The sequence below is a fragment of the Perissodus microlepis genome, chromosome 8 (assembly GCF_051167445.1).
Source record: "Perissodus microlepis isolate ML-2025 ecotype Zambia chromosome 8, ASM5116744v1, whole genome shotgun sequence".
Classification (NCBI taxonomy): domain Eukaryota; kingdom Metazoa; phylum Chordata; class Actinopteri; order Cichliformes; family Cichlidae; genus Perissodus; species Perissodus microlepis.
In genome coordinates this window covers 13,643,505-13,663,840 of record NC_140468.1, presented here as the reverse complement: position 1 = coordinate 13,663,840, position 20,336 = coordinate 13,643,505, and the positions used below count along the sequence as shown (strand labels likewise).

The following is a 20,336-nucleotide window of genomic DNA, read 5'->3' as shown; positions in this document are numbered from 1 at the left end:
TCACCTGTTGTCTTTGGACTATGCATTTCAAAGCCTCAACTTTAGCATTTTGGCCAGTAACAGGTTTGGGGGGTTAAATGCTAAGCTATCAGCTAAGGTTATCAAGCGTGGTTAGCAAGGTGCATCAATGAAAGCACAGTTGAATTTTCATTTTTTAACATTTCTGGCTTTGTTTTTCACCTGTGGAGGTTAATTCTTCATTTCGATCAGTTGTTTTCCAAAGTTTTCTCAGATGGCCCCAGTAGTCATTCTGTCTGCCCAGCAGAAGATCTGTGCTCCGCAATTTAAGGAAACACTGGTTTAAATCAAACCACAGGTTTGGTTTAAACTGCAACTTAAAATAGAGTAAAGCTAAAGAAAAAACAAAAGCCCCTCAGTGTTCACATTAGTGTTTTTATCTTTTTCTTGGGAGTGTCTGGACCCACAGCATGTGGATTCCTGACTATGGGGTGACAAAAACAGCCATCAATATAATTCTTTTTTGATTGGTGAGATGTTTCCAAAAAATCTGCACAACTCAGCACTAACTGACTTATACCTACTGACAAAATACACAATTCAAAAGTGGTCATTGACCAATTACACAACTGAAATTGATCAATCACATTGGTCATTTCAAAGTGTTATTTTGAAGGTCTTCTGAAGCAGCAGAGATTTACAGGAAAAAAGGAAGTAAAACTACTTTCACCCTTTGTGCTTCAATGGAAATTAAGAAGGTACCAGTAGCAATAGTAGAAGTAGTAGTATTAGCAAATGTGATCACCTCTATAAACGCAGAGGTTTGTGCAGTTTGAAGGTATGTTAACACAATGCCACAGTTTTCCCAGGAGTGGATATCCCACCAAAGGTTAGACCATGCCATGCTCAGTGACATTACCAAAAACCCAAGAGATACATCTAGGACTCTACAGGCCTTGGACAGCATGTTAAATGTTAAAGTTCATGAAAGCACAATTAGAAAAAGACTAATAAAGTATTGCTCTTTTGGAAGTGCTGTTAGGCGAAAGTGTCTTCTGTCTAAAAAGATCATGCCAGCACAGCTTAGGTTTGCAAAGTTGCATCTGAACAAACCACCAGACTTCTGGAACAATGTCCTTTGGAGCAACAAGACCATAATGGAAATATTTGGTCATGATGTACAGCACCACATTTGGTGAAAACCAAACACAACATATCAGCGCAGACACTTCATACCATGTGGGAGCACAGTGATGGAAGGGTGATGATTTGGGATTGTTTTGCAGTAGAAGGGTCTGGATACTTTGGAATCATTGAGTCAACCATTAACTCTTCCGTAAACCAATGTATTCTAGAGTCAAATGTGGGCCATCTGTCAAACAGTTAAAACCTTGTTGAAATTTGACAATGATCAATTGCACAGCTGCAAATCTGCAACAGAATGACAGAAAAAGAAAAGATGATGGTGTTGCAATGAACCAGTCAAAGTCCAGACTTCAACCTGACTAAATGCTGTGGTGGGTTGTGTAAACTGAAGTCCAGAAACCTGAAGGAATTGAAGCAACATTGCATTTACTACTGCTAAATTCTACAAGTTATAACCTACAAGCAATCGGGTGTACTTCATTTTTTCAACTGATGGTAAAGCTTCACGAGAAAACTCCTTTTAACACCGCTGTTTTATGTGAAAAGTAAAAAAAATAAAATAAAAAATTACCGGAGCATAAAATATCTGAATACATAAGGTATGTTCAGTGAAGTAGTTTGCATAGCAATGATGACAAGGACTTAAGCTCACACAAATAGTGTTAAACATTTACTAACTTCATTCATCAAGTTTAAAAAACAACAACAGATGTCTTTGGTGTAATTTAATTTGTGGTGATTTGATGCATCTGTTTATTCTAGGAATCCATGCACAGTTCAGGCAAACGACTAAATGCATTAAATTATCCTGTAAGCTAACAAAAACATGTTGTACATGCAGGACATAGTTTGACTCTAGTAGTTGAAATCCAGATTTAAAAAGCAGCTCTCAGGGAAGCTTTTTAGGGCCCCCTGTGGTGTGGAGACCTGGGAAGTTATCGATTTCACCCGGTTGTAATCTAACCTTGACTACAGTACTGAGTCCGTTTTGGGGGAGCGTACATTATGTGGTAAACCGGCGCACTGGAAGCATCACTGTAAAAGGTCTCCTGGGAGCTCACTGCGGCCTTGCTGCGGGAGGTTATGATCTTTTCTTAAGCATTAAAATAATGGACTGTAACAAGATGACTCCTCCCGGTGCAAGCATCGCTCTGTAACGATAAAAGGAAGAACGAGTGAAGCAGAAATGTGACAGCACTTGTCAGGAGACTTCAGAGCACTGACAGCTCCCGGTTTGCCCGTGAAGGGGCACCAACACGGACGAGGAAACCCCGAGGATCACGGCCTCCTGTCCGGATGACACCGACAGGAGCCAGCCACACTGATCTTTATAGCTAGCATTAGCTAAGCTAACAAATGTCTTCCCTGATTTCGAAATAATTGTAAATGGATAACTTAATACAGACAACTTTATTTGAGATGCGGGGAGCTCGGGGGTGTTAAGGAGTTTGCTGTCGCCGGTTGGACGGATAACATCCTTTCTGGGGTTGTGAGTGCTGTGAAAACTGCAAAAGGTTCTCCAGGTAAGACTTCTACTGTAGCTGGCGTTAGCTCGATTCATCACTTGACCCTAGCTAGTTTGGGCTGTGTAATAGGTTCAAATCCTACATTTTATAGGCAAAGTTTGAGTCGTTCTGCCGATTGGCATAGGATAAGCTGACAGTTGATGGGAGCGCATCGCTTTTGTGTTGTTGTTACCAGGATTTTGATTAGCACCTTTAGCTTTAGCCAAGTTTGGCATTCCTCGTCCACTCGATCGGTCAACAGTATCGAAACGGTTTTTTTCACCCACTATTATCAAGATGGTTTTGCTGAAAGGCTGCTCGAATTGGGGAGCTATGAGCCTATGGGATTGCTTTTGATGTTGAGATTGAGGTAGATAGTATTTCTGTTTAGGTAACTTATGCTTTCTAGGATTGTTTTGATACACAAGTGAACGGGCTTGCTGGGCTGCCTGCTCAGAAATGATATCATTATTTTATTATTATATTCTTTGGTGGTTTTTGAGCTATGACACGTCTCATATGTGCTCTCAGATTTAATTTCCTTTTTCTATTTTTTTTTTTAAAAACCTATTTCTTGAAATTAATTTAAGAGTGACTTTAAGCAAATTTTCCCTGGTGTTTGTGTTTTGAGGAAAGGGTTCCTTTGAACAGCAGGCTGTGACGTTTACTGATCAAATAATTGCCTAGGTTACCATGCAAATGTGACAAAAGGTGTTACATTTTCCCAGTCAGACCTCAAGCTTGTTGGGTCACTTCCCTAAATCAGAAAGTGCCACACAATTCAGTGTATGTCATTCTAACTCAAACCAGGTCTTCCACATAAGTTAAATATTTGTGGCTCAGGAGGTAAAGCAGGTCATCCACCAATCAGGAGGTCAGTAGTTCAATTCCTGGTTCCTCCAACGTGAAATCTGGAACGTTAGATTAAAAGTGCCTAGGTAAAAACAACTTGTGTGAATGAGACTTGTAATAAGGGAGTGCTTTGAGTGCCCAAATTAACTAGAAAATTGCTATACAAGTACCAGTCCATTTACTGTTTATGTCTTACTTTCTAGGCATGATGGAAGGACTTCATAGCCAGGCTATCAGCCTGGATCCACGAAGGCAGGAGCTGCTTGAGGCTCGGTTCACTGGAGTCAGTGTGGCCAAGGTTGGAACATTTTAACATTGTAATGGTTGTTTTGTTGCTTAAAATGACAACAGTTGCAGGTACAGGTCATTTCTGTGGATGCTGGACTTGATGCATGTTGTTTTTGCTAAATTTTGCAATTCTTGCTGAATTAATTCCTGGAATTCATCCCACAACCCCACTGTGAGTGCAATTGGTTAGCAGTCCTGTGTTAGTCTTTCAGTTGAGGTATGCTTAGAAGTCCTCTCTGTTTACAGTGTGCCCTCTGTTCAGGAGGTTTCTTCAGTGCTGTGATCTGTTTTCATGAGCTAAAGGTACAACAAGACAAGCTCTGTTTTGGCTGACACAGGAGCTGGCCGGCAGCTCTTTGTTTCAGTGGAGGATAGTGACACTTAAATGGCACAGCAGCTGAAGTTCACAGTGCTTTGCTGTACCCTGCTGTTGAACTGGGTATTAATAAGTGAGGGTGCACATCTGAGAAAATGGCAGCTCCTAAGAAAGCAGCCATTTTTATTTATTTATTTATTTATTTTAAATGCTCTTACCTATATTTGGTAAGGTGGGAAAAGTCATTTTGAAACTTTTCCCACCTTTACCTTACTTAACTCAACTGAAAAACAAATATTAGGGGAAAAATATATAAAACGTCATATACTAAGTACTGTTTTGATCCAAGGGTTCAATATTCGTCTAAATATTGATTTAGATATATGCTTCAGGTGATTTTCGTGTTGAAAGGTGAAATTTGTCTTCATCTACAGCTTTCTGGCAGATGTCTTAAGGTTTTAAAAGCATGATCCTGCTGCCACCATGCTTCAACATTGATATTGCATTATGCCACTTATTTATTTGTGTTGTTGTTTTCTTTCCTCTTTTTTTGGTTTGGGGCTTTCTGTATGCATGTGTGGCCAGTCTCCTCAGATCAATGTAAATTTTCCACCCTTCTTAATTTTAAACTTGATGATTTAGCAAATTGTAGCTGGTCTTGGACATTTTTCTTTGTCAGAAATGGCTTCCGTCTTGCAACCCTACCCCATAGTCCTCACCGCCAGAATTTCCTGCAGCTCCTTCAGTGTTGCTGTAGGTCACTTGGCAGCCTCCCTGACCAGTTTTCATCTTGTCTTTTCATCACTGTTGTCCCATATTTCTGCCTTTTTATTTTATTTATTTTAATGACTGGCTTCACTGTGTTCCATGCTACACTTATTTATTTATTATAAACCTTTCTCTTGACTGATGCCTTTCAACGATAACATCTCTTTGATGCTTGGCTTTTGCTCTAGTTTGCAACAGAGTAATTGTTGGGAAAATCCTACTAGGGCAGCTGAACTTTATTTGGGGTTAATCAGGGTTTCTTTAATTAATGGCAGCTGTGTACCCAAGAAGATTGATTGCTGTGATTAAATCAAAAGGTGCTTTAAGAAAGCATTAGTTTAAACGTGTGGACACTAATGCTGGTTATTGTACTTTTGTTTTTTGCTTTGCCTTTTTTTTTCTTCTTCAATTAAATGACACATGTTATAGGTCACATTAAAGTTTGGAAATGAATGGATGGATATATTTTTTTTGACATTATAGATATCCACTGTATGTCTTTGAGTGCTATTTAGGACGTTGCAGTCAAACTGTAGATGTTAATATAAAGGAATGAGAGGAGTTGTCTGCTATAGTTGTGACCTTGAAAAGCGTTAAGCTAGCAGGCCTTAAAAAGCATTAGCCTCCTGCCCCAGAAAGCCTGCTGTTTCTTCTTAGTCCCATCAGGCTGTGCAGAGTCTGGCCTTTAATGACCCTAACCAATTCAGCCAACTGGAAGTCAAGTGAAGATTAGCAGGGTGATGTGTTTAATGTGCACTCACAAGGGTCATAGTGTGACAGTTGTGAATTCTGCCATAGTGGTTGGTGTTTTATTTATTGTTTTGTTTTTTTTGTTTTTTTTTTTTAAATAATACTGCACTGTAGAAATCTGCAATGAAATGAATTGGGGAGTAATGCTGACAGACTCTAAACAGGCCACAGGCGTCTTTTGCTTTATCTCATGCATGCAGATCATTTAAATATCCCGTATCACACATTTTCAGTTCTATCCATAAGAGTAGTTAATGATTAACCAATCGGGTCTTTGTCTCTCTTCTTTGCTGTAGAGTTCGGCCAACAGCGAATCATCCAACCAGTCTTTGTGCAGTGCAGGATCACTCAGTGACAAGGAACTGGAGGTTGATTTTTGATTTTTGTGTATGCAGCTCGCAGGTTTTCAGTATTAGTTGTTTCGAATTAGTTATGTATTTTGTGTAGTACATGCAGTAGTGTATGGAAACACTTTGGTATGGTGGAGTGCTTGTGAATAATTTATCAATCTGGGTTTGTTTTTTTTTTACACTTTAATTAAATAGTAACAGAATTTAATCATCATCATCAACTTTATTTATAAAGCACTTTAAAACAACCACAGCTGACACAAAGTGCTGTACATTGGAACTGTAAAATAAAATTACATGAGATATAAATAAAAAACAAATAAAAGAAGAGTGAAAACATTAATTAAATAACTACTTCAATTAAAAGAGAAAACTAAGTCTCACTGAGGTTAAAAGCCAAGGAACAAAAGTGGGTTTTAAGACGTGTTTTAAAACTGGACAGTGAAGGGGCCTCTCTAACGTGCATGGGCAAATTATTCCATAATTTTGGAGCCACAATAGAGAAGGCCCTGTCCCCTCTGAGCTTCCTCCTGGATCTCGGTACCTCCAGGAGCAGCTGGTCAGCTGACCTGAGAGACCGACAGGGTATGTGGGGATGAAGAAGCTCAGAGAGGTAAGGCGGAGCAAGACTGTGAAGGCATTTAAAAACAAACAAACATAAGAATTTTAAATATTTAATGTGTTTAAAAGAAATTGAGAGAAAACCAATAATTAACCCACAGAGAGAGGGAAAAATGCTTTTGTAAATTTTAGTTCATGCTTATGGATAAATGGGGAACCTAGCTGGCTTAAAGAAACCCACACAAACATGGGAAAACATGTAAAGCCCTCAGAGAAAGAATCATTATCCAGACTTAATCCTGAACCCTCTTGCTGTGACGCAATGAGGCACAGCAATAAGCCACCATACCACCTCACAGGCAAATTTAAAAACCTGGTATGACTATAATATGACTGGAAGCACTACATCAAAGTTTACTAAATACTAAACTCGAATAAAAAAAATCTGCTGTTAATGTTATTATATTTTTTCAAAAGTTTATTTTAACTAAGAGACTCAAACTTAAAGCTCCAGGACTTACATTTATACAGTTTCTTTGCTGTTAATGTGGTTAATTGATCAATTCTAAGCTGCTTTTCTGTGTTTGTTAGACACCAGAGAAGAAGCCCAATGACAGAAGCAGGAAGAGGAAAGGAGACACCTATGACAACAACAGCCAAGGCAAGTCCACATACATACTTATGTGTTTAAAGCAGAAATGCCTCTCTGTATTGGGAAATGATCAGCTGCTCAACTTTAAAGTGTTGCACCACTTTAAGTTTGGTGTTAAATAATTGTTTAAAAAAAACCTGGAGTCTTAAAATACAAAAGTTATAAGAGTCACATTTACGTTTCCTTTACTATAAAAGGCTGTTTTTGTTTACAGGAAAGGGAAGAGCACAAAAAATGAGCGATTACTGCGATGTGAGTACAAACTGAAAGGACATAAGATGCTTTAGATTTGTTGAATGCATCGTTTTATTGATGCTTATTGTTTTCAGTTCTGAAGCTTTCCTCTTTCATACTCTTGTCCTGGTTATATCAGTACTGCCCTTCATTCATCCTTTGCTAAATAACCACTCTGTCCTCTTTGTTTCTTCTCTTTGTCCTGTGGTCAGTTTGCTGGTAGCAGCGGCTCTGGCACCAGTCCTGCTCGAAGCATCCCTATGCTGGTGCGCTCGTCTCCTCAACATTCACTGTCTAATCCTATGGTGAGCACGGCATTCGTCTCTGTTGCACCTTTAGCCAGTGTCAAAGTCAACCGATGGTTGTGAGTTTTCTTCTTTTCTGGGAGGACTAACTGGCACATCTTTAGTTTGTCTGCATCACTTAGTCAGTGGAAACACCAAAGAGTGATTTAATTATTTTTTTTTAGTGAAATGGGAGCTAACTTTTCTAGTGGTGGTGTCATGCCTTCAGTTTTGGGCTTAACTGGCTGGGATTTAAAGCAGGGAACAGTCCGGAAGATCAGTGTGTACATTATACGAAACATTTGCTAACTAAATGTGTAAGCTTCTCTGATGGCTGCATTATATATTTGATAACTTGGTTACATGCCATAACTTTCCCCCCAGCAACTAACAGCCCCGTAAGCAGTAATTTATGGCGTTGGGGTCCTAAATGAAAGGAGCAATAATTGACTTTCTGTGGTCAGATGCCCGAACCACCTCAATTGGCTCCTTTCAATGTGGATTAGCAGCGTTATCCCTCTCAACTCAGCAGACCCCTATCTGCAGCTGTTTCAGCAGGCCAATGCTCACTACTATCTGCCAGAGTAGAGCTTTTCTGGATCCGGAGCATATCCAGACCTTCACCAGCATTTAGTCCCGTCATTTAAAAAAAATGAAATTCTCTCCACATTATGTTTTCCTTTTAATGCCTTTGAGCTTCTCTATAAACTGTTGATGCTGTCTGTGAATCTGGGTCTGATATTTTGTCCCCCATGTTCCTCTACTTTTCTTTCTTTCACTGTGAAATACAGCTTCAGCACAACAGTCCTTCGTCCACAGGATCAGCCCACACAGACTCTTCATCTTGCAGCTCTGTTAAAACAGCCCCCACACACTCCTATTCCCATAAAGCCATCCAGGTAACTGAGACTGACCCAAATCACTGCTTGACACCTTGACTTTTCTTTTTTCTTCTTCATTATAATCTCATTCATGTTGAAGCACGTCCCTGGTTTAAGTGTTTTGTAGAGTCTGACAAAACTTGTAAGGTTGCAACACTGCACACCTTGTTATGCCATTAAAAAAGTACAGTACAGTTGGGATGTGGATGCTAGAATTAAAAGGGCATTAAAGGTCTCACACTGCTGGTTTTCTGACATAATAGTTGCAACACATCCAGCTGTTCTTGTAAATTACACTAATTGGCCTGATTTAAAGGTCAGCACTTAGAAGTCACTTCTAATATTTGCGATACCAGTGGCTGATTTTGATTTAAATTTAAAATGATGGACTCCTTTGTTAGTGACCCAAGAGGTGTGTCCACCTTTTGAACGAGATGTTTACTGTGGGCTCGCTACCTTTTGATCTCCTTCCTCAGTCGGACCTGACGATCCTGAAACTGACAGCACTGGAGAAGAGCAAGAACTCTGACCTGGAGAAGAAGGAAGGGAGGATAGATGACCTGTTGAGGGTAAAATCAGCAGTTAGTCAAATGTTTCTCTTAACAGATAGCTTGGACCATTGAAAATACAACTGTGAGATGAGTCATTATTGTCCAAATCTGTTGCTTTGTTTATTTGGCTAACAATGACAAATCTCTCAGTAATTAACCTTCACCAGTCCGCTTACAGCTCATCACGCTCGTTAACTTTTAAATGCCACTAGTTTGCTGACATTTACACCACTTTCATTTAAGCTACAAACTGAAATTCTGGCAGTTTTCCCCCATCGTGTCAGTTTAATAAGCGGTCTTGAATCCTTGCTGTAATGAGAATTGGTTGTCAGAGTGATGATGCGTGTTTTGGCAGGCGAACTGTGACTTGAGGCGGCAGGTGGACGAGCAGCAGAAGATGCTGGAGCGCTACAAGGAGAGACTAAACAAGTGTGTGACCATGAGCAAGAAGCTGCTAATTGAGAGGGTCGGTGTGAATATGAATTTGCACAAGTATGTTTGCCTGATTTGGGACACCTCTGTAGTACAATGTGAAAACCAAAGAAGTCAGTTTATGCATGTAAGCATTGCCCCCATGTAACTTGTAAAAGGCTTTATGGTGATTTAAGGTGGAACTGAATAGTATTATTTGATAATAATATTTGATACTTCATATCCTCTAGGTTTTTTTTGTTTTGTTTTTTGTGCCTGCAATGTTTTACTCATTTATTTCTTTATTTGTGTTTGAAGTCAAGACAGGAGAAGATGGCATGCAGGGACAAGAGCATGCAGGACCGTCTACGCCTGGGTCACTTCACCACCGTACGCCACGGAGCTTCCTTCACTGAGCAGTGGACAGATGGATATGCCTTCCAGAATCTCATCAAGTCAGAACGAAAATGGGCACAAGCGTACATTTAAATTGTTATTTTTTTTTTTCTATTCTGCATACAGAAATGCTTACGCCAGATTGTCCCTGCATGTTGTAGGCAGCAAGAGCGAATCAACTCTCAGCGGGAGGACATTGAGAGGCAGAGGAAGCTGCTGGGGAAGAGGAAACCTCCCTCCATGGCCCAAACGCTTCCACCCAACCTGGAGCACAACAAACGAAAAAGCAGAAGCAACGGCCAAGAGAGTGAAACGTACGGTTAAAAGGAGCAGATCACTTTATTGTGTAATAAATAGTGGATTAATAAGCTTGTAGCCTGAATATAATGAGGTTTACTGGTCTGTGGGGGGCCAGTCATGCAGTTTTGTGGTGAGTGGTATTGATGGCTGTCAGTAAGCCGTTAACCTCAACCAGCATTGGGTGAAAAAATTTAGTAAGAGGTCAAATGCTGTATATTTAACTCTGTAGATCACAATTATTTAGACATTTAACATATTTTCTTCAGTAAAATCTCACGTTTTCTTTGCTTTCTGTTTTTAATATCTTGTTTATTTCTTATTTAATAATACATTTCTGGCTCTCTGATCTCTCACAGGTTGTCACTGGCAGAGTATCGCGAGCAAGAGGAGATCTTCAAACTTCGAATCGGTCATCTTAAAAAGGTGCCAATGTTTCTTTTCGCTTTTGTTGTTGTTTTTCCCACTTTTTTTTTTCTCTCCTTTGGCGTCACCCGTTCAAACGATGAGGTAGGTGATAAATCTCTGCACTTGTATGCAGGAAGAAGCAGAGATCCATGCAGAGCTGGACCAGTTGGAACGTGTGAGAAATCTGCACATTCGAGAGCTTAAGAGAATCCATAATGAGGACAACTCGCAGTACGTATCATCCCAGTTTAACATGCCCTACTCAAGCTCTGTGGTGTCTTTTTAAAGCAACAAATACTTAAACAATGTGTTCCTTTGTAGATTTAAAGACCACCCCACACTGAATGACCGATATCTGCTGTTACAGCTCCTTGGAAGAGGTGGCTTTAGTGAAGTTTTTAAGGTAAGCCGGTGCTATTTACTTGGTTTCCATTCCTCATGAATACCTTTTTTGTTCCTTCTTTGTTTTCTAAACTTTGAGTGATGTACAGGAAGATAAGTCTTGCAACACTTCTGTATGCAGTAAACAGCTACTGTAGAGAATTCAATGGGAAATTCAGGCCAGTAGTAAGCTGCTTTGTATTGATGTGAAATGTACCTTTTTTACAGGCTTTTGATTTCACAGAGCAGAGGTACGTGGCCATTAAAATCCATCAACTCAACAAGAACTGGAGGGAAGAGAAGAAGGAAAACTACCACAAGTGAGTCTGCCGCTCTGTAAATGTGCTCTCTACGTGTTATTGTGTGATCGGAAATATTTCTTTTATTTATACTCGAGTGATTCATTCGGACTCATTAATTTTTTTTCCGTTGCAGACACGCCTGTAGAGAATACAGAATCCACAGAGAACTCGATCATCCTAGAATAGTGAAACTTTACGACTATTTCTCGCTCAACACAGACTCGTAAGTGCTTCATTTCACATAAAGCTCACGATGTGGCACTAATGCGAATGCGATGATTATCTATAAGTGTTTGTTATTCGGTAGTGTTCAGTGGCAAAAACGTCAATTTTTATTTTCTCATCTGTAGTTATTATGGACGTTTAAGAGCTTGGGTTTCAGTTGGAAGTTTGTTCTGTGTAGTGTGTAGTCTGTGGCAGTGGCTATGGAGGTGATGAGAGCCTTAGGTGACAATATTTAAGAATTACTTATTATTTTTAACAATGATACTATTTTTTTTTTTTTTTTTTTTTTGTTCATGTTTTTTGTAAACTTGGCAAGTGTTGCTGATATTATCACTTTTTATCACATCAGGCATCTTAGAATATGTTTGAACATGTAGGTGATCATTGATGCCTTCACAGTTAACCCATGTGTTATCTAATCTGGTGCAGGTTCTGCACAGTACTCGAGTACTGTGAAGGCAATGACCTGGATTTCTACTTGAAGCAGAACAAATCGATGACGGAGAAGGAGGGCCGCTCCATCGTCATGCAGCTCGTCAATGCCCTCAAGTACCTCAATCAGATTCGGCCACCCATCATACACTACGACCTCAAGCCTGGTAATCTCACTGAGTTTTATGGGCAACACACGAATGTGTTTTCTATTCTAATTCAGTTAAAGATCTCTGGCTATGTTTACAGTGTAGGACTCGTGATGCTTGTGAACCCTCATTTTATGTGTTCTGTCACCAGGGAACATCCTGTTGGTCAACGGCACAGCTTGCGGAGAGATAAAGATCACCGATTTTGGTCTGTCCAAGATCATGGACGATGACAGCTACAACTCTGCAGATGGCATGGAGCTGACCTCGCAGGGAGCAGGGACCTACTGGTACATATAGACACTTTGCACTGCATTTAGTCACCAAGCAACCAGTATGACTACGCAGGTTTAGCAGATGTGCAACGGTTTCACAGTAATGCTGCTAACTCAATTTTAATTCTGTATTCAGCAAGCAGTTTGAGAATAAAGAAAGATCAGAAAAAAACTTTTTTCCCTGATTTGTTATTTTTGTTTGTCTTGCTTACAGGTATCTACCACCTGAGTGCTTTGTAGTGGGCAAGGAGCCCCCTAAAATATCCAACAAAGTGGACGTTTGGTCAGTAGGGGTCATCTTCTACCAGAGCTTGTATGGACGCAAGGTAACCACTAACCTATATTACAATAGTTGTCAGGTTTCTGTTTTGTTTTTGAATAAATGAACTTAAGAAGTCTGTAACTTGATCTTTTTCAAGCCGTTTGGTCATAACCAGTCGCAGCAGGATATCCTACAAGAAAACACGATACTAAAAGCCACTGAGGTGCAGTTTCCCCCAAAACCTGCGGTCACCATAGAAGCAAAGGTCTGGTATTAGTTTCTTTGAAACTGCAACAAACTCGTTGACCAGTTGGCATGACTATTTGCACAGTGTATTACATATATTGCATTAACAGAACAGCAGTTAGCCTGAGAATTTAAAAAAAAAAAAAAAAGTGTGTTCAGCTATAATGAGTCACTTTTTGTCACGGTTTCCCTTCACAGGCCTTCATTCGACGTTGCCTGGCTTACCACAAAGAGGACAGGGTGGATGTGCTGCAGTTGGCCAGTGACCCCTTCCTCATGCCCCACATCCGAAAAGCCCTGGGCAGCAGCACACCTCCAGCACCTCCCATTCCTTCCACCTCCAGCTGCTACAGCAGCAGTGCCTCCAATTCGAGCTAGCTGAAAGAAACTAGAACAAAACCCCAAAGCCACATGGAGACATTACACCCTTGATGGAGCTCCTCCTTTGCTCTCTTCATGGCAAGAAAGCAGAGCGCATGATGGGAAGGAGGCATCTTAAAAGAGTGAATGGAACCAAAATAATCTATGGTGTGGCGTTGTAGTAGAATATGTGCCCACCACTGTTATTCAAGTGGTGTAAATGTGCCAGCCTCTGGCTGCGGGCTCAGTAGAACCCAAAGAATTGCCCATATGCATGCACTAACAAAACTTTGGCTCATTTCAAGAGGCTTTATATGAAGCACCTGAAAAATTGCACAACTGTGACAGGCTCAGAGGTATGCTATGTGTGGAAAATCTCTTGCCTATACTCGTAAAAGGCTTTGAAGAGGAAGCATAAATTAAATGTCACCCCATACTGCTTGAAATACATCATCTATCAAAGTATTTTCAGATTAATAGTTGTCCGTTTTAAATGTGTTCTGATAGAATTGAACCTGGAACTTTTTTTTAGGAAGGGCTCCGAGTGACGAGGAGTGACTGATGACCAAAGTTCGAGGCCTGTCGTCATGACGTGGCTTCTTTAAAAGGTCATAAATGACTTGACACAGAAGAGGGCTGACTCTAGAAGACTGACTTGTTTGACCAATTTGAAATATTTTACTTGATAACTGGAATTCAGCTTATTTTAATTGTTAAGTCCATATTTTTCCATGAGATTCACCCCCACCTCTAACGCTGTTAAACTTGAATGGTGTGTGGGTGGTGACTGAGTGATTGTTGTGATGCGAGGTAAGATTAAACTGAACTGATGAAACCATTAAAAAAACAAAAGAATATTTGGTTAACTGTGTGGTGTCTCGCTTCATTTTGGGAAATTGTGCAAACTTTTTTATATTAAGTTCAAACATCAATGTGATTTAATATATGCAATCTTAAAAAAAAAAAAAAAAAAAAGCTCCAGATATTTTCTTCCAAACCGAGTTTTATTAAACATTTGGTACAGAGTATGAACACAAGGCTGAAGCATCAGTGCACCTCCAGCAGTTATGTGTATGATCTGGTAATTGCATTCAATGTTAATGAAATACTGACTTGTTGAATATTCAAATACTAAAATCTACTCCAACTATCACACATAGCGTTTAAATTTTAAAAGGTGAGGGGCAACAGGAAGTGGACAATACATCAAACTTGGAAATATTGAAAGCATATCCTAGTATTAATAAAGCAGGCAAGAACTAAATGAAACATCATCCTGCTTAATTTGAGGGGGATATGTACAACTGTTTTTTTTTGTTTTGTTTTTTTTTTAGTGAACCAACAATTTTAAATCTCCCTGTTGCAGCAAAATAGACTTTAATGGATTTTCTGTAACTTGTAAAAAAAAAAAAAAAAAAAAAAGGGCTCGATATCACTCAAAGCTTTTTGCTGTACAGTGCAGACTTAACCATTCTTTTCCTTTGGCTAAAGTATCCAAATATATATTGCATGATATTCCTTCAACAGATGTGAATGTGACTAATCAAATATTGACACTGTCCAGCTGCTTTATCTGTTGTAGAACTGTGAGGTAACCCAAGCCAGTCCCCACTTCAGATTGGTTAACATAAACTTGAGCGCTTTCGTCCACTGCTCCTCAGAGTTAAACTGAGTTTTGATGGAGTAGGAGCCTCCGCTGCCACCCGTATCTTCGATCTTGCCCTTCTCCACATCCATTCTGAGGTATGAGGGAGAAAAAAAGTTAAAGTCAGACTAGTTTCTAAGTTTATAAATATAACACTGAATCTGAACTTAAATCAAAAACCTGGAAAATGTAACATTCCTGAGTCACAAATTTAATATGTTCACAGAGGCTGAAATGCTTATTACACCAGAGTATCCAAAGTTTTCCTGATTTTCTTGCATTGAACCAAAGGCCACATGTCTGTATTCACAGTACAGAGTTTAAGTTTATGAAGGATCAGTCTGTTAAAGAATGAATATGATTTGGGATATTCCAACCTTGATGTGCTAGCAGGGAACAACTAAAGTGTAGATTTTCACGTTGGTTCCGAGTGGGGGGTCGAAGCTTGCCTAAACTTGCTTATTTGACTCAGATGCTAATAATAAAGGTTCGCTTGTGTAGAATAGGGCTGACATTGGACCAGAATTTACATTGAAACTACATGTATATTTATAAATTCATTTTAAATGGCCCATAGATGTGCTACACAATGAGCACACAGAAATGTACAATACACACATAATGCTGATATCTGACCTGTAGGGGAGGCAGAAGCCAGTGTCTCCTTTTTCCACCTCCTCTTTGAACTGTTGGACACAGTCCAGGAAGGCCACCATGGCATGATCGAACTTATTGTCCCAGAAGAACCTCAGTCCACCTGAGCAGTACAGTGGGAGCTCCTGAAAACACAATGGTAGACAAAAAATGGCAGAATAAGAACCTGGACAACTGTTTAAATAAGCACAGGAGAGCCGGGTGTAAGAATGAACTACCTTTGACTTGTCTGTCAGTGACTCCAAGTATGAGTGGTTTCCATATGGGACAAGACGATATCTGAGGGGACAATAAAGGGTTTGAGCTAGTTTATTGCACTTCAGACTAACAGAAGATTAACTGGAAACCGCACTAAATTTTAGTGATTCGAGGCTGGGATTCATTAAGGTTACAGAACTAAGACATTTAAACAGACAATGAGCACAGCAAATTACAGGAAAATTATCATTCCAGGACAAAATAATAGCGAATAATTCAATCTTGTCAACTAAAACATGATTTGCAAACATTGAGAGAATGTAAATCTGTAAGAAACCAGGTAAGTAATGTAATAAAGCTATGTAGGCATGTAGATATGGTAAAGAAAACCTGATGAAGTTCTCGCTGAGCATCAGAATTAGAAAGAAAAGTGATTTAAGAGACTTTAAACATGATGTGCTTCTTGGTGCCAGACAGCCTAGTCTGACTATTTTAGAAACTGCTGATCTACTGAGATTTTTCCCAGACCACCATGTCTATGGTTGGTTTTAAAAAGACAAAATTAAAAATTCATCCCATCTCTCCATCTCTCTCTCTCAAGCTGCTGCAGCACTGTCCTTGAGGTGTTTGGCATATCCTTTTCAACAGTCCACTGTTGCTGACTATATCCACAGTTACTGACAGCTGCTTCCATCGGCATAAAGCTCCATGTGAAAACCTCAAATAATCTTAAACATATCAATGAGTTCACTGTACACAAATGGCCTCCACAGTCACCAGATCGTAATCCAAGATCATCCAAGAAGACTTCCATCATGTAGCCGACAAGCAACAGCAACCCTGTGACGCTATCATGTCAATATGGACCAAAATAGCCAATGAATGTTACCAGTACCTTGTTGAATCTATGCCACAAAAAAGAGGGTCCAACATTATACTGACAATCTGTACCTAATAAAGGGGCTGGCGAGTGTGTTTTAAGCTCAACAGCAAATGGTGAAGAAAGCAAGTTAAATTAAGCGTGTACCTCTGAAAGCGCAGCCCCATTTTGTTGGCGAGAGCGTGCAGCAGAAGCACCGTCTGTCCCCAGGCTGCGTTGATCTCGTTCCACTCCACCGGGACGCTGGGGAGTCGGCCCAGGCGGAAGTTGTTGATGGTACCAAACTGGCCGCTGTGCCTGGAAAAAGAGGAGAAACGAGTCGGATTCTCAGCCAATAGGCTCGTCTCATAGTCTGTGTTAAAGATTTGAAAGTCAACATTGATTTAAGGACCTAAATTATTTCTTAGCATACACAACAATGTGTTTGCCACCGTGTGTTTGTGTGTGTGTGTACCAGATGTGAAATGTAGCATTGAAAACGTTGGTCTTTTTCAGGCGGTCTAGCTGAATCTGGCAGTAGCGCATCTGGTTATCAACACTCTTGAGCTCATCATCCAGCTCTAGCTGCTGCCGTTTAAACTCGCTGTACTCCTTCTGGTATCTTTAGAAAGGGGAAGACAGAGGAGTTAGGTGCTGTATCATTTAAAAAACACCCATCACCTGTCTACACCACTGCTAGCTCACTCACTGTAGCTCCTCTGTGTCGAGCTGCTGAGCTTGGATCCTGCTCTGGGCCAGGTCCTGGGCCACAGTAGCCCTCTGCTCCTCCACAGCCTCCAGCTCCTGAACCAGTTTTTCCTCATCCTCTTTGAGCTGCTGTAGCTCTGCCAACAGGGTCTCCTCATCCTCCACCTGCAGGTGCGATAGCAGCTCCAGGCACTGCCTAGAAATACATTCACAAACATTTGGAATCAGCACTTTAAGTGGTTCTCAGTACTGGGCAGCTGCTTAGGCTGGATCCTCATTCTTGTGCTCACTTGTAATTCTGGCATTCGTTCTCTGTGATGTTGAGCTGCGTGTCTAGGTGGTCCAGCAGAGTGTCGGTACATTCTTCGCACAGTGGGTGGTCCACATCTGTCTGGCCCGACATGATGTCGAACAGGTCACTGGTTACCTTGGTGGGATATGATCAGAGGCAAAGCTTATTTGGTTTTGTCACACAGATAATACACCGTGAAATCAATGCATGAACATAAATCTCTCAAAATGTTTTCAAGTAGACTGACATAACTGAACCTAAATGTCTTTACTCTCCGACAGTAAAAGTATCACCTTCAGTCTACGACTAAGGTTTTCCATGGTGCCGCCATCAGATGCATCTCCAATGAGTGTGAAGCTGTTGGCGCTCTCTGTTGACATCATTCTGAGGAAAAGCACGCCATTCAAGATTAAGCAATTCTGTCAGCTTTGTTGGACATGCAAGTAAAAAAAAAAAAAAAAAAAGAGTTGGGTGCTCACCGTGCAGGAGGGATGTATTTTCTCGAAACTCCATCCTGCTTGTTTTCAACAAACGTTTCCTACGAAAAGATTCCAAGTCTAAGAGTCAAACACATTTTCCAACAGCATATTTTCACATAAAACTGAAATAATTATTTGTTTTTTGTCTTTGAAAACCAAGAGTGACAGGGCCAGAATAGCACTTAATACTGTTATAACAAACAGCACCACCAGATACATCTGTATCTGTAACTGAGGGAATACAAATGAGACAACACAACACTAAAAGCAATCACACTATTCAGTAGTACATCCTCTACACACAGTAAACAGCTATGAGACTCTCAAGTCCATTTATAAGTTATTCCAGGAGAGACAGAGAGCTAATACAGCCTTTATACACTGCGCAAAAAAAAGGAAAACTTTGAAAACATATCAGATTTCAATGGAGGAAAATAACTGGATATAATCATGTCACATCTTTTTATGTAAATGAAAATTATCTGGTATCCTTCAGAGGCCTGATTTCAAAAACACATGAAAATCAAACTGAAAAAAGTAGCATGAGCTAGTCCATTTTGCTTAAATTTATTTGCAGCAACTCTTAATGGTACTCAGTTTATATAGTCCCCATCTGCTCCAATGAATGCCGTGCTCCTCCCACAAATAGATCAGAAAGTCTGAAGTTTCATTGGCTTTGATTATACTTTGATTAAAAATCCTTTACTTTTTCTTTTTAATAATGTATTACAAAGAGCAGTTTCCAGCTCGGCATTAACCTACCTCTGGTGCCGTCTCCACTCCGCTGTTGTCAGACTGTTTGCTGGGGGTCACTGAGACTATTGGAGCTGACGAGGAAGAGGAGGAAAGAGGTCATACACAGGGCGACAAATGGAGCAGGTTCAACATCAAATACGGCGGTTAAACATACCAATAAGCTCCTGGATGGTGACCCGATCGAGAACATTGAAGGATGTGTCCAGTTTCAGCGGCTGGGAGCAGCGCTGACACACAAAGCTCACCTGCATGGTCGACGTTTTGGAGCCCTCCATCGCTGGCTAAAAACAAAAAACAAGTTAATAAGTAAAACCACGTTTCATTTTAAATTAACGACTATCTCCTCATGTAGGAACGCTTCGACTAGGGACGAAGGTTAAAAGCAGCGCATAAACACTTGTCTAGTCACCGTTTACTTGCTAGCTAGTTAGCTGTTTGGCTAAACACTTGCTAACAGCAGGTTGGGTACAGCCAAACCATAAGTTTGGCAGGTAGCTTTTGTGTAGCATACAACCAGGGTGTAAAAGCACAAAAGAGACTCACTGTCGTGTGTGATAATTAAACGCTACAGCATTATAATCCTAATGCTGCGTCCTAAAGGGACTCCATCCCGCCTCCACTTCCTTATTGTTGTTTACGGCGGTTTTGACGTCATGTTAAAGTTAGTCACGTGAGAAAGCAAGAGCCCTTGTGTTACTGTGATTTATCATTAGTAAACGTATTAATATTAAGATATACTTTATCAGTCCCGTCGTTGCTATATTCACATTATTACACATTATGTTTTATTGTTTATTATTTCGCATTTATTGCTGGACAGAGTAGAATAAATAGATATAGATTGATAAAAATTGATAATAGATAGATGCAGCTTGAGCAATCCCAAGAATACTACACAACAACAGAAAAATGTACACTATACAAAACAGAAGTACAATTTTAACCACAAAGACATACACATAGAGAGAGGGGGGGGGGGTAGTTAGTTGAATATTACTGACTGGATACCATTGCACATTTATTTATCAGTCCCCTATGTGTGTATTAACATATGTAAGTATACATGTGGTCTAACGGTGGCTGGGAGGAAAGACAGGAAAGGTTTACTCCAAAGATAGTTAATAACTAATATAAAATTATATAATTCTCTATAGAATATATCATTCTTATATTGCAGTTTCATTACAGCTCAATCTGATGCTTTGTGGTCACAAACTAATATCTGATTAAGACATTTCATTGCCACTGCAAATATTTGATTTGATCACTGCCTGCTGCCAAAAAAAATGGGATCCTATAAATGCAGATAAAAGGAGACAGACCCCCGCTGTAACCATTTTTTCATCAAGGTTATATAGATACACCAAAGCAAATCTACTTTATTTGCTTTGCGTGTGCATGGTAATTTTATTAACACTGTCAACTGTTATTTAACATAACATGTGCTTTTAGCATTACTAAAAAATGTACATTTCAATACTGGTAAATAGAAAATACAGCAAATC

The 20,336-nt window shown here is 39.9% G+C and overlaps 2 protein-coding genes across 3 annotated transcripts; one reads left to right on the top strand and one right to left on the bottom strand.

Annotated features, from left to right (window-relative positions):
* The first annotated feature begins 2,029 nt into the window (after positions 1 to 2,029).
* On the top strand, positions 2,030 to 14,106 carry LOC146381581 (serine/threonine-protein kinase tousled-like 2). Of its 2 annotated transcripts, XM_084937657.1 has the most exons (21): positions 2,031 to 2,627; positions 3,665 to 3,759; positions 5,880 to 5,951; positions 7,086 to 7,155; positions 7,361 to 7,398; positions 7,593 to 7,685; positions 8,456 to 8,563; positions 9,022 to 9,114; positions 9,452 to 9,562; positions 9,826 to 9,962; positions 10,065 to 10,217; positions 10,560 to 10,626; positions 10,742 to 10,839; positions 10,930 to 11,011; positions 11,218 to 11,309; positions 11,425 to 11,514; positions 11,946 to 12,115; positions 12,249 to 12,387; positions 12,587 to 12,698; positions 12,792 to 12,899; positions 13,079 to 14,106. In XM_084937657.1, exons 2-21 carry the CDS (start codon positions 3,667 to 3,669, stop codon positions 13,256 to 13,258), a joined length of 2,106 nt encoding a protein of 701 aa, XP_084793783.1. In that variant the 5' UTR covers positions 2,031 to 2,627; positions 3,665 to 3,666; the 3' UTR covers positions 13,259 to 14,106. The 2 variants fall into 2 exon arrangements, with proteins under 2 accessions (XP_084793784.1, XP_084793783.1); XM_084937658.1 differs by lacking the exon at positions 5,880 to 5,951 and having other exon boundaries at positions 2,030 to 2,627.
* A 119-nt stretch (positions 14,107 to 14,225) lies between these two features.
* Positions 14,226 to 19,506, bottom strand: becn1 (beclin 1, autophagy related). The gene is made up of 12 exons (XM_084937659.1): positions 19,375 to 19,506; positions 18,986 to 19,112; positions 18,838 to 18,902; positions 18,076 to 18,134; positions 17,890 to 17,980; positions 17,595 to 17,731; positions 17,306 to 17,500; positions 17,072 to 17,218; positions 16,765 to 16,914; positions 15,758 to 15,818; positions 15,522 to 15,664; positions 14,226 to 14,978 (listed from the first exon to the last, which is right to left on the bottom strand). The coding sequence occupies exons 2-12, from the start codon at positions 19,104 to 19,106 to the stop codon at positions 14,810 to 14,812; spliced, it is 1,338 nt and encodes a 445-aa protein (XP_084793785.1). The 5' UTR covers positions 19,107 to 19,112; positions 19,375 to 19,506; the 3' UTR covers positions 14,226 to 14,809.
* Positions 19,507 to 20,336: the final 830 nt, after the last annotated feature.

What these genes read in the sequence shown, in the direction of transcription:
- LOC146381581 (XM_084937657.1), top strand. Translation starts at nt 3,667, where the DNA reads ATGATGGAAGGACTTCATAGCCAGGCTATCAGCCTGGATCCACGAAGG. An exon ending in CTATGACAACAACAGCCAAG is followed by an intron (nt 7,156 to 7,360) that starts GCAAGTCCACAT and finishes TTTTGTTTACAG; the next exon opens with GAAAGGGAAGAGCACAAAAA. An exon ending in CAGGGAGCAGGGACCTACTG is followed by an intron (nt 12,388 to 12,586) that starts GTACATATAGAC and finishes TCTTGCTTACAG; the next exon opens with GTATCTACCACCTGAGTGCT.
- becn1 (XM_084937659.1), bottom strand. Translation starts at nt 19,106, where the DNA reads ATGGAGGGCTCCAAAACGTCGACCATGCAGGTGAGCTTTGTGTGTCAG. An exon ending in CACCATCCAGGAGCTTATTG is followed by an intron (nt 18,903 to 18,985) that starts GTATGTTTAACC and finishes CTTCCTCGTCAG; the next exon opens with CTCCAATAGTCTCAGTGACC. An exon ending in CACTGACAGACAAGTCAAAG is followed by an intron (nt 15,665 to 15,757) that starts GTAGTTCATTCT and finishes TTGTGTTTTCAG; the next exon opens with GAGCTCCCACTGTACTGCTC.